General features: G+C 37.0%; 2 protein-coding genes across 5 annotated transcripts in view; both read left to right on the top strand.

Annotated features, from left to right (window-relative positions):
• The first annotated feature begins 825 nt into the window (after positions 1-825).
• LOC128264626 (uncharacterized) lies at positions 826-15,312 on the top strand. Of its 3 annotated transcripts, XM_053000219.1 has the most exons (3): positions 4,302-4,445; positions 14,038-14,236; positions 15,017-15,312. In XM_053000219.1, exon 2 carries the CDS (start codon positions 14,040-14,042, stop codon positions 14,160-14,162), a length of 123 nt encoding a protein of 40 aa, XP_052856179.1. In that variant the 5' UTR covers positions 4,302-4,445; positions 14,038-14,039; the 3' UTR covers positions 14,163-14,236; positions 15,017-15,312. The 3 variants fall into 3 exon arrangements, 1 of the variants encoding a protein (XP_052856179.1); XR_008268753.1 differs by lacking the exons at positions 4,302-4,445; positions 15,017-15,312 and adding an exon at positions 826-1,014 and having other exon boundaries at positions 14,038-14,179; XR_008268752.1 differs by lacking the exons at positions 4,302-4,445; positions 15,017-15,312 and adding an exon at positions 826-1,349 and having other exon boundaries at positions 14,038-14,177.
• LOC128264615 (protein-tyrosine sulfotransferase) overlaps positions 15,036-18,074 on the top strand; it is a 16,496-nt gene continuing 13,457 nt past the window's right edge. Inside the window, exon 1 of one of the 2 annotated variants that reach the window (XM_053000190.1) lies at positions 15,036-15,999. In XM_053000190.1, the coding sequence (XP_052856150.1) occupies positions 15,841-15,999 (159 nt within the window). In that variant the 5' untranslated portion in view covers positions 15,036-15,840. The remainder of the gene's footprint in view (positions 16,000-18,074) is intronic. The other variant, XM_053000191.1, reaches the window with a different exon arrangement.

The raw sequence follows: 18,074 nt of genomic DNA, 5'->3' as shown, positions 1-18,074 counted from the left end.
TCGTTCAGTTGTTATTAATATAGCCCATATTTCCTCCCAAAAATTTTAAAGTTTTGGGCCACAACAAAGCAAAGTCAATTTAATTCAGCGATTGACATAACTTTTGAAAATGTTCTGGCTCCACCTACGGGACGGAAGATGACACTTTAGGGAAAATACTTTTTAATGTTGGGTTCCGCTGCGGGCCGCCAAGTGGCGCTGAAGCTTTAACCGCAGCTAGCGAAGACATACTCCGCAGTTAGTGAAGGCACATTTTGAATTTGGCGAAGACATCCGCCATATTTATCGATAGTTAGCCGATACATACTCCGCAAGTAGCAAATACTTACTCCTAAGAAGTGTACTGAAATCGTTAACAGTATATAAGGGATGGCAAAACATCGATGTTGGCCCGCCAAAGGAAATGGAAAGCAGACAAAAGCGGAGAGCCTCTCCAAAACTGTTCTTGATTATGATGCCGCAATCCATAGCCCCTGATCAGTTTTTTTCAAAGTTCGAAATGAAAAAATCATCGTTTTTGTAACGGCAATTGTCATTTTCCTAACAGAAATGTGAAATTAAATTCATGCCACTAGAATGTTATTATCGTTTTTTTAGCAGCGCTGTAGTGAGCAGAAAGCATCGATGACGCCCCACCAAACATCGATGACACCGATGTCTTGAGAGCATTGATTACACCAATATTTCACCTCTAGAGGCGAAGCTCACCACGAAATGTTAGCCAAACGTCGAACTAATGAAAAATGTTAGCCAAACGTCGAACTAACAGCGAAATGTTAAGAACATCGATAGTTCCTGCCAAACATCGATAGGACCAAAATTTTGAACAATCGATGATATCATCGAAGTCTCCCCACCTCTAGCGAAGGAAAGTCGCGATTTTAGCGTAGTAACCAAATTCGTACCAACTTCAGACCTAAAACGAGTGTTTAACTTAGTGGCCGCGCTAAAACGGGGCGAACGCGCTGCAACTTTTTTGGCGAGTGCTGAAACTGCAAACCTAGCCGAAAAGACGTGAGTGGGACAAGGTGTCGCGTGACGAAGTGTGTGCGCTGCATTTGTTTACGATTCTTCGGCGGGGAAAGAGGAAGAGCACACGCAACGTGCAACATTGTTTGTGTGGGTGTTTGTTTGTTTGTGTGACGAAAATACAACAAGTGCAAGCAACAATAATAACAGCAACAACAAATAAAACAACAGCAATTTATATTTGAAACCAGACAGCAACAACAACAACAACAATAAGGGGAGTGAAAGAGCAAAAAAATAGAGAGAGAGGGAGCTGTTGTTGTTGCCTCACACTGATAGCAATGATTAGTGAAGAATCCGGCGCTCCAACAAGAAATCAAGTAAAATATACCGCTTAACTTACTAATTTGGGGGAATATATTGGAACCCCTTCTTATCTGGGAACTGAGTGTTTTTCCTGTGTTAACTTTTCGTTTTCGTTTATTGCGGCGCTGTTTTGTTTCCTCACCTACGTGGCCGTGTCAAAACGATTATACTCTGCTTATTGGAAAAAATATTGTTCTTAATCAACCTATTTAATGATTAATAAAGAATTCGACGAATACCGCTTAGCCATTAACCGTTGACACATTTTTATTCTTAAACATTTTTGATGAGCTGTTTAGCGTTAGTATCTTTGTCTGTAGGCCATAAATGTCAAAATATTCAGTACTTGATTTTGTATTATTAGCAAGTTCTTAATAAAAAAATAAGCCAGTGCAACCACAAATTTGGTAAAACACCGCTTTAGCAATCATTTATTTATACTGCAACATTTTCAACATTTTTGTCAGCTACGTGGGCGACCGGTACTTTAACTACAGTGTGCAGTTTAAGGAGTGAACAATTATTTTAATTCGCTTCTAGCAAATAAACTACAATTTAATGGCTACATTTTTCGCCACCTATTGTTCAACATTGTTTTCCAGTTTATGTAGAATTTTCTTGTTAAATATTTCTAAAAGTTTGCCCCGTTTACATATTTTATAAAATAAAATATTGATTACAGAAAGCCATTTTTTCTCTTTGTTTACTTTATCAAGCCTTTAATGTTTTATGCAATTTGTGTTATTTTAATTAATGGTTACTTAGTTTTAAATACAGTCGAAATTGCGTAGCCAGTATTAAAAACTTTGTTTTTAATAGAGTATATTAAGCATTTTCTGCAACCAGTTAATTTTTTTGTCTACGTTATCGTATTCTTGGCAATTTTTTTGCGGTTTCAGCTCTTTTCCTCGGCTTCAATTCGTATTCTTCTGGTTCTTACTGCAACTTCTTCTCCTAATGAGAGTGCTTCAATTGCAATGCCTTTTTTTTCCTTTTGCTACTCGCGCTTTTTTCACATGTGTGTGAGAATCTCCAGCTGTGGCGGACTGTGTGGGTTTGCGATTTGAAGTTGCAAAAAGGGGCGCTTCATTCGTTCGCCACCCTTTGCCGCCCCCTTATGCCACGCCCCGGCCTCATACATACCTTTGGGCAGAATTTTCGTTGTATTTTGTCAAAGTTTGTTGCACTTTTCGCAGTCGGCGCGAACAAGTCCTTCGCATCCTGTCTCCTTTTATCCCTTTTCTGGCGTATTACTCCCCCTTTTTATCCCCATCTATTCTTTTTTTTTTTTATTTAATATATTTTTCCCTTTTCAACAATTAGTCGCAGCTGCTGGAAGTGCAGAAATGCAAAAATGCAGAAATGCAGCGGTAGAAACAGACACAGAAACGGCGACAGTAGTAGACAAAAGGGTACAGTAGAACCCCAAGTACAACAGCCATATCAAAAAAAATGGATTTGAAAAATATATTCAACCATCAACAATAGAATATAATTAAATTCGGTGATACTTTAAATGTTGCTTCTGTAAATCTAATTTGTGTAATTTCTTAAAGACGTTTCTTCACAAAATCTACATAAATTATGAACATAATAAAAACATACTTTCGGCTTGTAATCATTGTTTTAGTAACAAAAGCAAGTAGTTACTTTAAAAAAAATAATATAAGTTTTTGTTAGAGGCGAAAGATCACTGTATCTGCATCTGCCTCACATATCTCTGCGCTGGCTTATTTATGTACATATTTCACTTGGCACTTGTTATATTTATACGCTCCACACACACTTACAGCTTCTCTCACCCCCCCCCCATGTTCCCTTTTGCCCCCAACCCCTTCCCCACTGTGTCGTCATCAGTATGCCAGTTGTCACTTCATCTTTTTAAATGCGCCTCATGGTTTTCAATTTCGAGAAACAAGTGGCCCAAAAGTGATTCTGCCCAAGTGCCCATATTACATGTACACATAGAGAAAATATCACGATAATTAGACATTAATAAGACAGTTGTTTAATTCAAATATCCTTTTCTTAATGTCTCTTAGTTTTATTTTTAAATAAGTCAATGACAAAGGTTTATGCAAATATGGAAGTGGGTTTTTGGATCTTTTTTACATGGAGCTGGTAAATATCAAACGATTTAAAATCAAATGTGTACAAAAAATATTTTTTAAATTGTTTGTTAATATAATTTTTTTTGTTAATATACATTTTTTGTTAAAAAAAAAACAACTTTGTCGAGCTAAAAGAGTGACACTTTTTTATAGGGAAATCTTAAAAAAAAATTCTTTTTGAATTTCATGTAAATGAATATACACATTTTTTATTTATCAGACATAATTTTTTTTTGTTAAAAAACCAATAACTTTATCGAGCTAAGCAATGTTTTCTAAATTATAAATATTGAAATATAATTTTACAACTTTATTATGATATCTATTCTTGATAAATGAAATAAATATAAATGACAAAGGGAATTTTCCCCGTGTATGCATTCTTTCTTGACAACCTCCCCCCCTTGTAATTTTTTCCAGCCCGACCCCCCTTTCTGTCTTTCACTGACGCCTCTTTGCTTTGGGGCAAACTGCAGCCAAATGAAATTAGCCGTTGGAGTTGCTTTAAAAGGAGCTGCGAACACGACAGATATACAGATGCAAACTTAATAAGCCAACTAAATGCAAATTTCAAATTCAACCGTTCAACACACAAACTCTCACACAAATTTGCACACTTTTCGCCAGTATTTTTACCCTGGCGACCGACTTCGTCTTGCCTTGCCTCAAAGAAAAACTCCGCTCCAAAGTTCACCCCACCCGTATACCCACACCCATCCCATAAAAACTGAACCATTGCATATCCCATCCCATAACATCCCATACCATCCCATACCATCCCATCGCCCTACTCAGAACTCTTTGGAGCGGTGTAAAATCATTATTCGTCACGCTCAGATTGCCGTTCTTGAACGACCAGGTAGACGTGTTCGCATACAACTCTATAACTCTGTCACACTCACCTGGTCTTTTGCATTTGGAAGTTCTCAAGGAAAAACTATGACAGCCGATGGCGGGTTATTGAGGTGTGAATCGCCCTTGGGAATGGGAGGGGTTTAGGTGAGTGATTTTGCCGGAAAATATATGTCGTACTGGTTGGTATAAAACCGATTCAAACTTTTGTACGACAGTTCGAAAAACAAATTTTAGTAAGGGGAGATTATATTCCACCATTTGGTTTGTCTGTACAACAGTTGTAAAATGTATCTTAATTGTAAAAATTAAACCTTTCCTTAATATCATATTTTTATAGAACAAGTATTTCCATTTCCTTTTAAAGTTTTTTGATAGTTGTTTAGTACAGATTTGATTGTTTCAAACATTTGTTGAACTCAGTTTTTAAAAAAGGTGATAAAAGAGGACTAAATTCAAAAGTAAGGATTTAAAGGATTAAAAGCAATATATTTTGTAATAATTACCTTACGAATTTGCTATGTAATCTGCACACCTGTTGATTCTGGTCGCTTTTGTTTTGACCAACTTGCACTAAGCTAGTGATTTTCCGTGGCAAAAACGTGGCCCCCTATCATACACCGTGCCATTAATGGTCACTTTAGACCCGAACAAAAGAAAAAAAACGAAACAGTAAAAATTAATTATGAACAAAAACATTGCGCATTTATCATCATTCATTCATATTAACTTGGCCTATCAGCATTTTTCATCATTCCCTCAAATCGCGGCCCATTAAAGGCCGGAAAGAAATAAAACGAAATGAATATGAGAATAATGAAAATTAAGGCAAATATGCAAAGGGCGACACGCTACGTTGACTGTTTGTTCTGAGCTGGCCAAAAAATTTTGATGATGGCCTCCGAAAGGGAAGTCAGTTTTTTGGGTCTCTGGTTTTTTTTTTTTTTCTCTGTTAAAGAAAGCACGAGAGCCTTCGCAATTGCACAAATTGCCTCAGCGAAGTGAGAGAAAATTCGGGGAAAGCCCGCCGACATGGAAAAGGAAACTCCTTGGCTCCATTAAAAGTTGGGCCATTTGACATCGGCCGCGTTAGCCCCGCTGTTGCGCTCCCGAAAAAAGAAGTTTTAATGGTCTTTCCACGAAATCTTCTCTGGGACACGTAAGCCCTTTTGTCAAGCTTCTCTTTTGCGCGGTCAAAAAGAAAGTCCGAGAAGGAGTGACGTCAAGAAAGGCATGCAAAGAGAAGTCCGCACTGCAAAAACAAAAAACCAAACTACGCAATGTAATAATCGAAAAAATGCTAATAATAATTGTTTAACTCATTTATTTGAAAATCCAAAAGACAGGTTTTCTAATCGCCGCACTGTCAAAAAATTTCACTAAATACTTTTTAAAGTTTAATGTAAACGGATCATAGTTGCTTAATTAAAATTTGTAATTCGTGCCAGCTTTCTAATAACATTTTGCGTTTAAAATTAAAATTTTTAGTAATTAGAATGGTTAATTTGATTCTACACAGATACTTAAAGTTAAAATTATAAACTTATAATTTTTAGACAAAAGAAATTTAAAAAACTTAAAATTTGGTCAATATCAATACATATCAAATATTGTGGAGTAACATTAAACATTTTTTCAATAATATCAGTAAAACATTTACCTAATTTCTTTCCGTGCAGATAATAAACAAACTGGGAGAAAGACACGACAAGAAAGTCATGCAAAAATAATGAAAATAATGGGGCTAATAATATGCCATTTCAAATCAATAAAATTCTGAAAATATATAAATCGATAAAAAAGAATGTCATGCTCGATTTAATCGTATTGAAGGTATTTATGGTTTTTTTTTAATTTTTGTTAAATGGGAATCACATAAGATATTATTTTTAACTCCTATCTTATTTATATATTTATATATCTTATTTTATATATGTACATCTTAACAATAATGCTTAAAACAAATACAAATATTAAGCAGTTAAACACATAAATTTCAAAATGTTAATAAATGTTAATCAGCAATTGAAGTTTGTACACATTTTTATTTAAAAATGCATTCAATGCGAACAATTTTCTTAAAAGTAATGTCAAACCTGTTCATCTGTCTAAAAAAAACTCGTTTCATTTAATATTGAACATTAAATAACAGTATTAAAGCCAAATAAATTAATTGGTCGATAATAATTGCTTAATTAATGCTTCTGAATAAAAGTCAATCAACTAGAAAGCAATAAAATTAAATAGTAATATATTTCACGTACGAAATATTCCTTCGGTTTGAATACCCAATATAATAATTGATTTTTTTCGGTGCCCAGCGAGCGAGTTAAAAGTGTGGAAATGCAAATGAAATGAAATAAAATAAGAGGAACACATTTGGCATGCTTATCAGTTTTAGCTCAGAATAAAATAAAAAAAATCCCGCAACGCCTCCTCATCGGAAACTTTGTTGCCAATTTGCATACAATGCAGTTTTCAGTTTTCCGTTGGCAGTTTGCAGTCCGCAGTTCACATTTCACTGTCCCGATTGTTACAATTTGAGCATTTTGTTTTTATTATTTGTACTCTATTTATTCGGTTTAGTTGCTGCACAATGTCAAAGTCATTTGATTGCTGATGTGTATGGGCTTCGCCTTTCAATCGATTCTTCGATAAACGTTGCTGGCCCCGCTCTCCTCGTTCATTCTCGTTTTATATGTTTTTTGTTGTCATCAGGAAAGTTTCGGGTTCATTGACTCAGTTGCGAGTTGTACGAGCATTTCGTTTGCTCGCCATCTGGGCTGGGGTGTTAATTGCTTTTTGTTTTAATTGTCAATTTATTGGGGCCGCATCGAACGCACTCTAACACTAATTTGTGGGCAAAGCCTCTTTGAAGGCTATTTTCTCAAGGATTTTGTTATGGTCCCTGGAAAATGACAGCCGTTAACACTAAAAGAGCTACAGTGAAGACTCTGTAAAAAGGCCACTTTCAGCATAGACAAATTATTTGTAATATTGCTAATGTTATTTCTGCAACTATGGACTTAACAAAAAAATATCTAAATTAAATGTTACCAAGTCTTAAAGTTATCTGACAAGTACAAGTATATACAGTACATTTTCATTAAATAAAGCAACATTTAATAAAATATGACATACTACATCAAAATGAATATACTTTTTGGGTCTCATAGAAGGGAAGGGAATATTTAAATACTTATGCAACATTTTATCTGGTGCTTAATATATGAAAGCAAAAGCAACAATGGCTTTGCATATTTATGTGATTTCCACACATTGCCAAAAATTCTGGTAGTTGGTTGCCATTTAAGCCAGTTACATCCACAGAAGTTGGCTTGTTTTTTGATTGCCTGTTGATGCCTGACGGCTACTGAGGAGCTTATGGCCCAAAGCTCCTGGACTGTTAATTACAAACAAACGAGTGCTCACTGATGCGTCAGCCATCGGAAATTATATTCAGGGAACTGTTGTGTGTGGTCGGTATCGCAAAATCTTTCGCTTCTAGACGGGCTTATGCTCATAATCTATGCCCGGCCAGGTTCAATGCACTTGTCGATTTCACAGCTGAATAAAGTCGGCCACTCCTCCGTCCGTCCGTCCGTCCGTCCGTCCGTCTGTATCGTATATACCACGTATATCTCCCCCGGATCCGGCGCTATATTTATACAGCAGTTGACATAACACAAATTGAATTATAACATTTTTACCGTCTCCGCTTTCTCGGGCATCGAGCGTGTTTTTTTTCTGTACGTGTTCCGGTGACGTTCGCGTATCGTGTGTAACGCGATCAGACGTTAAGTTTTAATTAACACATTTTCCAGGGACCCAACTCTGTGCTCCGATCGGGAGTAATGGGGGGTTTAGGGAATTTTAGGGGGTTAAGCGGAACGTTAGTCACTAGTCACGTTAAATCCAACGGCGCTGCGCTTCGCTGTGCAAATATGCCGGGAATATTCGCTCCATTGCATCCGACAGCGCTTGGCGGAGGGCCAATCCCAGTACGAGTCCCAATGCCTGTCAACTGGCCCCGGGTTTAGATAACGCCCAGAAAAACCCCCAACCTGGTACTACCGTCCCGCGACAGCAGTGATGCCAACTACATTATTTGATTGCCGACATTCATCAAGTTTTTATGGCGAAACTTTGTGGGTTTTTATATCGAAACTTATGTCTTTCGCTTGTCTTGAAATTATAAAATAAACGTTACCTACCTGGTTTTGGTTAAATTAATCTTAATACTTTTAGAATTTTAAAGTATAAAACAACTATAAAGTATATTTTATTAAGAGTAGTCTCTTAACTAACTTGCATTTAATTAACTGCGGTGAGCTATTTAAGACTCTACAGCAACTTTAAGCTATAAAAGATGAAAACAAATATATTTAACAACAATTTTAGTAAGCACAGAGAAATTCAAAATATTCTATTTACATAACAAGAAGTTATTCTGCCAACTTCCTCCTGTTGCATAGTTTTAGAAATCACAATTTCAATTTCTTTTGTCAAATGGTACTAAACAAAAAGCAATCATTTAAAAAGGCAGCATCGAATTACGTTGTCTCAAATGTACGGATTGTTTATCAACATTCCGAAAGACTCAGTCGCTGAATGCTTAGATAAATAACAGTAACGATGAACTAGTTGATAGTAGCATGATTCAGAATTGTGTTTGCTGTCGCCTATAAAAATATTCCTAGAAAAAGTCAAAGTAAATATGTTATCGACACTTGTATTGAAATTGTGTTATTTATTTTATGCCAAAGAGAAATGGTCTCACGGAAATTGAAGAAAATAGTTGAACCATAAACTTTCACATTTTATTTATTATTTATCAAACACTAGACGTTTCAGTTGGTTGCAGCCAATAGTCTTTAAAATCTTCAAATTATTTTTAAATCGAACAACAACCTTGCCTAAAAACGCATTTTATTGTGGTCCGCAAAGATCTCATTTTATTTTAATAGCCACATTTCATTTTGGTCTGGAATGTTTGGCAATGCAGCCTGATAAGTTATTCCTTTCATATGGAAATTAAATGGAAACAATAAGCCAGCACAGTAGCTTTGGACCACAAAAATGCTTGTTTATTTGGTTTTTGAAAACAAATCATAATAGTCCATGGACTTACTGTTTTAATTAAATTAAAAATGCCTGCATTTGCTTTATTTGCCCGGGACTAGGGATTGATGTTTTGGCATTGCGATGGATTTATCGCCGTCCTATGCTTTTGAAAGCATCCAACATCCAGCATCCAGAACTGACGGGATTATAGCCAAGTAAGACAACTCAAAACTCGGGGGGCTGCTGCATATTGTCTGAAGTAATTTATAATATCACGACGTGACGTGCTTTTGCCTGATAAATGAGCCAAATGTCGCCATGGAGTCAGTTTGCTAAATAATAAACTCTCGCCAGTGGAGAGGAGGGGCAAAAAATGTGGATAGCCACGTTTCGTTGGAGAAATAGAATGGCTACGCTCTGCCGACTGGGATCAGCCCCATTTTTCACCCACTTTTCCACCATTACCCCCGAAATCCCACTTTCTTGCGCCATTCTAACTGCGCTTGAGCCACAGCGTTTTGTTTTCGCACTTTGCGCGCTTTAGTTTCGGAATTTTCCATCAAATCATCAACACTTCCCGCAGAAAGCGTGTCTTAACATTATTTATGCAGATTTTCTTTCTACTTTTTGCCCGCGTTTCCCAGGAACAAAAGACAAGAGATAGTAGTGGGCGCAACAAGCGTGTGAACTGGCGCCAGGCTATTTCTCATACACAGTGGGATAAACTGGAAATGTTTTGTACATACATTTTTATAATGCTGTAATTTCTAAATGTATAAAATAAGTTTCTTGATTTCTCACTTTTTTATTACTGAATGAAATATGGTAAAAAACAGTTTAACACTATATTCAAAAAAATACAAAAAAAAACTTTTTAAATAAAATACATTTCTTGATGCAACTTATTAATAATATAACACGCGCCCGCGATTTAAAATATGTTTAAAAATTAGATAACAGCAGTCTACCGAATTTTAGAAGAATCCCTACAATTCCCAACCAACTAAAAAACTCCCAGATATAATTTTCACAACCCGTTTGCCATCTACTGTATAGCAGTGCCGAAAACAAAATGCCATTAAGCTTAAGTTGAGCATAACATAAGAACAAAAACATCTGAGAGCTGTTTGTGGAAATAAAAAACACAAAGTCCCATAAAATAAAGTAGGAAAAACTCTTCATATGCATAAACAATTTAATGCGTACTCTGTGCGAGTGCGTATGTGTGTGATTGTGTGTTTGGGGGTGGTGTGTGTGTGGCAATACAATACAATTTACACGCTTATTAATTTTAACAAGACTTTAACCGACACTTGAGCCAAACAACAAACAGCCAGCAACAAAGGCAACAAAAACTGGAGCGAATGCTTTCCAATGTGTGTGAATGTTTGCCAACATTACTCACACACACTCACACACATACACAGCGCACCTCTTCAAACAAAAATTCAACTTGGTTTTCGGTTTTTTTTTTCTTTACTCTTTTTGGTTATTTCTATTATTTGCGTGGGAGCAGTGGAAAAAAAAAGAAAAGAGTGAAGAGGGGTCCCCTGTTGCCGTAGTAACGTTGCTCTAAAAAGTTTTGGCACCCATTTCGGCAGGGGCTTTGGGAGGGGGTAAATATATAAGCCACAATTTTAGCATGTAAAATATGGCCAAAAGGAATTTCTATTTTTATTTATTTTTTTAATATCAAAACTTTCCGACATACGAAAGCAGCAAAGCGTAGAATGTGGCAAGCCAAAGAACAAGCTGGGCCCTTGAGGGGTTTCTGTCATATGTGGAAACATACTTTGCCAGCTCATGCACAAAGACAAAATTGTTTGCGAAAGGCAGCTCCCTTTTTAGATCTAGTCAAATCAACTACTAAAAGTTATTCAATGCAGTACAGGAATATAATAAATAATATGTTTACACATAATAAAGTCGTTTATTTGTTATTTATTAAAATTCAAGTTGTTTTTTTCAGGCTTTTAAAAATATTTTTTTACGGTTTTTTTTGTCATAACTTAGTCAAAATAAGACACACAGCCAAAATAATAACTATTTTGTGAAGCTGAGGACACAAACTAAAGATTCCCAGTGGATCTCGGAACATTCATTTTTTTGAACATTTTCAAACTTTTAATAAGGGGTTACATCACGACTTTTTTATTTTTAGCTTTTAATGCCAATCGATTGTATTTTTTATTTTACAAATTCAACGAGGTATGACATTCCAACCATTTATTATTTATTTTTACGAATTTGGTAATGATTTTAATATCGCCTCGCCCTTTTTCTCCAAGTGCAGCCACGCCCATTATTCGCCGTGTCCTTGCTTGTTTTGCTCCTGCTTTTCGGGTTTCTGAACGAGTGGGAGAAAGTGACCAACAAGTTGGCAGGATCAGATGGCAGGAAGTACACGAGCACACACGCTGGAAAAGTGCATGTGTAATTGGGAATAACGGGATATATGTTTGCACCAACAGCCAAAGGTGAAATGTGAAAGAAAAATGGAAAATGAAAAGCGAAAAGGAAAGGCCAAGAAAAAATGGATGAAGAAAAACTCCTGCGACGAGGACAAATTGCCAGCTTCTTGAAAGTTTTGCCCAGGCCAAAAGAAAATAGTTTTTGAAGTTGAACGAGTGACGAAAGCAGCAGCACACACACACAAGTCATTCGTGAAAACTTGTTGTCTGTGTGGACGGGAAATTGTGCGTGAGCGAGTGGGCGTGCGTTTTCTTTTTTGCCAACAAATAATTTCAAATTTTAAATTAATTAAAGTTTTACGGAATGGTAAAAGTTTACTTTTAAAATTGAAAGAGAATTCATGATAATGCGAATCGGAAAATACTTTGTAAAGCCTTTTTTTTAATGGCAATTTCTCTCTCTAAAGTCAACTATAATCAGGGTATAATTGAAAAGTGTGTTTAAAATCAAATTATAGATGTTTTCAGGGATACAACAGTTTGAATAGCAAATGACTTAACAAGGAGTTTAAGTAACATGAAGCCAAAATAGCATTTTATAAAACAATTATTGAATCAGTGGACACATTACTGACATTATTAACTAATTCTCTTAATTGAAAAAAGTAATATAGTGATGTTTGAAATTATGTTGTGAGTCTATCAATAAAAATGTATTGTAAAAAAAATTTTATGGGTTTACTGATAAATTTCAACTAAATATGCCTAAAATATACTTAGGCTTGAATTGAAAAATAGTAATGAAGTAGAGATTAAATAGTGATGTTTGAAATTATGTTGAGTGATTAAATTGTGCTGCCTTTTTCCATATTTTTTCAAAAATAAAGAATGCTCCGATTGGCCTTTAAGCTCTTTAAGTTCACCCAGAACAGAACCACTCTTTGGCAGTACATTTTTCGCCTTGAGGCTCTTTGCTATCTGCTATATGCTTGCCACTTGGTATATCGTTCCAGCTTTCTGTGTCTATCATCCTGGCCTGCGCCACCTCACTTCCGCTCATATGTCGGAGCTGGGAAAGTTGAGAATTTAAAGGAATTATAAGTACTCGAGCTTCTGACACGTCGGCCGCACTTGGGAGAGTTGCCGGGGACTTGGCAGTTGGCAGTTGTCAAGTGTGCTCCGGCCACTCACTATCCCCCTTCCCTAACCTTCCCTGCCTTTTCCAACCCGTTTTTTCTTCCCCATTCAGAAGGAGTGGGGCAACCTAGTGACGAATGTCGCCTGAAACTCATATGCACTCTCCGGCGCCTTGAAGGCAAATAGTTTGAGGGATTTGCAACGAGAATGTCGGCAATTACAGTCAAACTTCTACGCTTAGAAATTGATAACCCTGTCATGAGCTGGGATGTTGTTTTTTAATGCAAATCAGAAGAATGTTTAGGTATTCCAAATCACAAGCAATCAAACATATCATTTGCGGTAAAGATAACCTTTTAAATAACATATCTAAACATTTTTAAAATTGTATGAAGACTTTACTGAACTATAATTTGTATTATTTGCTTATAAAGAAATTCTAACATAAAGTATTAAATAAAGTAAATTTTCAAATACATTGTACGGAAGAAATGTTTATAATAGCTTAACAATTGCTTTATTAAATGTTTTGTTTTACTTAAAAAAATTTCAATTCCATTTTCTAGAGTTTTTAGATTTATTAAATTATTATTTGTTATTAAAAATAAACTCTGCTGGGTATAACTAACAAAATGTGTATGACATGTTGAGCATATATTTCATTTCATCATTAAATAGAAAAAAATTTTTCTGGGTCCAGATTGTGTGTAGCATCCATATCACTTGGATAAATAATAAATAAATAGGTATCCATTAAACTTCACTGTACTGCAAGGCACTTAGAGTCTGGGAAAACAGCTGGTAAATGTCTTGTGTGTAAGCGGCTTATGTGCCACTCCCTCCGCCCCTGTGCCCCTTGACCCCCTTGGGAGTCACGTTCATATGTCATATTGAAAAGGAGAAGAACAAATGTATCGTGGATGATTTCTAATCAAATATATCATGTGCTCCGTCGCCCAACCAGGGAAATTGTGTTTGCACTTTTCTTTCCTCTCTGTTCTTCTTGTTATTTTATTCGTTTCGTTTCGTTTTTTGTGTTTTTTTGTATTTGTTTGTATTTCCTTGTATTTTTTGTTTGTGATGCGAGGTGATTAATAATATTTCCATGTTCGCCCTTTCATCTGCAGGTATGACGGAGGAAGTAACCGGCGATTGGAGCTATTACGTGTATATATCGCTAACGTTGGTTCCAGTCTATTTGGCATTTCGGCTCATTAAGTCACTGGGCTGGCAGCTCTTCGTCAACAACTGAGCAAACACACAGAACCGCCGCAGCTGAAGTTGCAGCCGTCATCAGGAGAATCCGTGGAGGAAAGATCCAAAGAGGTGCGTAGTCACTTGAGGTTGCCACTCAGAAGCGGTCGAGTGTCGAGTGCCGAAAGTCGAAAGTCGAGTGTCGATAGTCGTGGTCGAGTAGCAAGCACTGAAACTTGCAAGTTACCAGCGGAAAAGTCAAAGAGTCAGTCTACCCGAAGTACGAAATACCCTTTTAATCCTTAAACTTTATAAACTCCAAAATGGTTTTAGTCATTTAGAGATTTTATGCTGAAAGGTATCTTATATTTATCTTTGCATTTAAAGGTCAATGAATCAATGTGTATGATGCCTAAAAAAGTACTCTGTACATAAATCTCTTAGTTCTTGTTTTTAAATTTGTCTGTTTAACTTTACTTTGTTTAATATACGTTAAAAGTTATCTTATTTTTGTATTTGCATTATCAGTGGATCAAAGTGTATGATATATTAATATTATTTATTATTTAATATATGTTAAAAGTTTTCTTATATTTATATTTGCATTATTTACTAAAAGAGATCAAAGTGTATCATCTACTAAAAGTATTAAGTACTTAGATTTATGTGCGCTATTTTTTTCGGTTTTCCATTCATAGCTTAAACTTTCATTATTCTTCTTGAAACAAAGTTGGTCCAACTCAGAGATTAACTGAAATCCAGAGGCATTTATTTTAAATTGCAAACTGATAGCCGCCATAGCGACTTTAAGCCTTTGAAAGGAGAGCATCAAATAACTTTGCGGCCAACAATAATTCGTGGAAAACTATTTAAATATGCTTAACGTAAATCCTTTGCTTTTTCCCTTTGCAGCGTGATATAAACGTATATATATTTAGTAAAAATGCAATAAATGGAAGGCGAGCACTAGAGAGAGCGGCACAAGAGTGATAAAAAGGGGTCCAGAGCAGCTGCCAGGATAGCCAGGATAGCCAGTACTGCCAGGATCGTGTTGTGCTGCTGTGTTGTGTTGGCCAAGCCGAGTTGCTGCTGCTGCTGGCTGGCCGAAAAAGGAGCAAACAAAAGTCGAGGCGATGCCAAGCAGCAATCAACGTCATAAGCAGGAGCAGCAGCAGGACCAGAAGCCGAAGCCCAAGCAGGAACAGAAACAAACACCAGAACACGGACCGGAACAGGACCACCACGACCGTGGACGGAGTTATTGTGGTGGCACCGCCAAGCCGCCGCCGCAGCAGCATAAGCATCAGGATCCACATCCACTGTAGGGACAGCCACCTAGCCACCTAGCCACCTAACCACTTAGCCACCCAGTCACCTAGCCCACCCACCACATCTACCCATATCCTTAGCAAACAAGAGGAGCTGCTGGCATCACAAGGCAAAAGCAACAGCAGAAGTAGACGCAGAAGCAACAGCAAAAGCCAAAGCAAAACAACTCTCGCTTTGAGGACCTCAAGAAAACCAATTTACATATTTAAGCTTTGGGCAAACGCAAAGCGTAGCAGCAACTAGGAGCAATCAATAGGAGCTGGAAAAAAGCAGAGAGAGTGCCTCTGGGAAGAAGGACCTAACCAGAGACCAGGCCAGACCAGACCAGACCAGACCAGACCAGGCATCCTCACCCGCATCCGCATCCGCTGAATCAAAGGCCAGTTAGCCGAGGCAGCACAGCCAGAATGCGACTGCCATACCGAAATAAGAAGGTCACCCTGTGGGTGCTCTTCGGCATCATCGTCATCACTATGTTCCTTTTCAAATTCACCGAGCTGCGGCCCACATGCCTCTTCAAGGTGGACGCCACCAACGAGCTGGCCTCCCAAATGGTACGCGTTGAGGTATGTAGACCCCCTCCCCCTCCCAATTCGAACCCAATCTGGTTGGCATCCATCCATACCATCCCATCCGTGTCCGGGAAAAAGAATAAGAGAAAGCACACATAGTCACACCCCGGAACATCTCCATTCGATATTTGTTGCCCCAAGGTGCGTCGCAAAAATGTAGGGATGTAAATAAAAATATTTAAATTTAATCAAATGTTAAAGAAGGGGAGGTAGGTAAGCAATCAGACTTGCCTTATTCGATAATCTATTTTTGATTCCAAAATCAGTCTGAAATTCAATCAAGACTTTATGATTTACTTGAATTCTTATAGTATGCAATTTAGATCAGAAAGAGAGAGAGAGAGAGAGAGAGAGAGAGAGCCTTACACTTCTGTGAGACACTGTGCTGAGCAAGCCAAACAAAAAGAAAATACATTTGCAATGATAAATCAAAGGAAAAAAATCATGGGATTAGAACCGAAGCTGGATAACTAATTTCATGTTGGCTGAGCACAGATGAAAATCCTGCCGCCCCCCGGAAAACAAAACACCGACCGACCGAACGACCGACCGCACACGCAAAACCAAAGCAAAAGTCATTGAGGGAATTTAACTGGTTATCGGATGACCGAACACTATTTTGTAAACATTAGTAGAGACCAAAACGGTCTCGTTGGAGTTTGAATGTTGCTTTTGGGTTGGGGCAGGGGTATCCATTGATTAGCATTGGGAATATCGAAGGCGGAGGTCATAAGCAGCTTAGAACGGAAAGGGGATGACTCCACACTAGAAAGACAATGCGTCTGTACGGGAGTTGTGTGTGTGTGTGTGTGCCGAGATAGCCAAATCATCCAAATAATTTCCACATCCACATTAACACATCCTTGGTTTTTGGCCATTGAAAGGAGCCTTAATTCCGGTGCTTTTGTGGGCCCAATTATGGAAAATGTGGAGCCATGGCTTAATTCGGATATCATGCAGCCTGCGAATGTGAATGCATGATAGTGCATAATTATTTGCACCCACGAATTCATATTGCATTTAGCATTGCCATAAATCCAATAATCCATAGCAACAACAGAAATGCATCTCCTTTAATGGGCACAACAATGTTGTGCGGCCAAAACAAATAATATAAATTAATGCAAATGATATCTAATGTGCATGAGAAATTAGGGCAGGCTTTAATTCAGCAGGTTTTGTGTTACTAATTATATCAAATGTGAAGCCGGGACTCTAATTGGCTATCATGGCACTTCTAAATGCGAAATCAAAAGCATTTAACCAACTCCAAAAGGCATATCAATAGCAAAAGTGATTTATAAATTAAATCACATTAAATCACAAATATCAAAGTTAGTTTAATATTATAAATTATATGGGATATATGGGATTTTTAAACTCAGAATTAGGTATGTTATCAAGTAGCAGTCAAAATATGTACTAAATTGGGCAACAAAATAAAATTATGTTTAAGAGAATTCAAAAATCATTTAATAATACTAGAGAAAATTGTTTTAAGAATATGGAAAGCTTATTTATTTTAAGAATAATCTATTGTTGTGTTACAAAAACGAAAGCCCCTACAATTTAAACTTAATTTCCTTATCGCCATTCAGTGTTTTTCCAAATATGTTTTGTTTTATCGATTGATACACTTCGATTAGATAAAAGGCAAAGCAATGATTTATGAAAACCGATCGATTTTCCATTAGTTGGTTAAAAACACGGCGATGGGTTGTTTGCCTTTGATAAGGTTCCAATTTATCACAGGGCTTAGGCTGGAGAAAGATAAGGCGTCAGACCTGTGCGGCTCCATATGGATAGCTATTCTAGTTCTATTTTTAGTAATGCCCATCACCTGTCTGTCGCCTCCACTCCTCATTTCCATTTCTCCTGACGCTAATGCCCGCGAAGGCGTCAACACCTGCGCTTACTCAACCGTCAAGCCATCAACCGGAATCCGGAATCCGCAATTCCCACGCTCCCACGCACCATCATCGTTATAATAATAATAATAATCATAATCATAATCATAATAATAATCATCATCATGGCCATGTCATTTATTTTGCGCCTGCAACTTTTCT

The sequence above is a fragment of the Drosophila gunungcola genome, unplaced genomic scaffold (assembly GCF_025200985.1).
Source record: "Drosophila gunungcola strain Sukarami unplaced genomic scaffold, Dgunungcola_SK_2 000075F, whole genome shotgun sequence".
In the NCBI taxonomy this organism is placed as follows: Eukaryota; Metazoa; Arthropoda; class Insecta; order Diptera; family Drosophilidae; genus Drosophila; species Drosophila gunungcola.
Note: the sequence above shows the minus strand (reverse complement) of the source record. Positions and strands in the feature narration are given on the sequence as shown.

Coding starts and splice junctions, on each gene's coding strand:
- LOC128264626 (XM_053000219.1), top strand. CDS start 14,040: ATGACGGAGGAAGTAACCGGCGATTGGAGCTATTACGTGTATATATCG.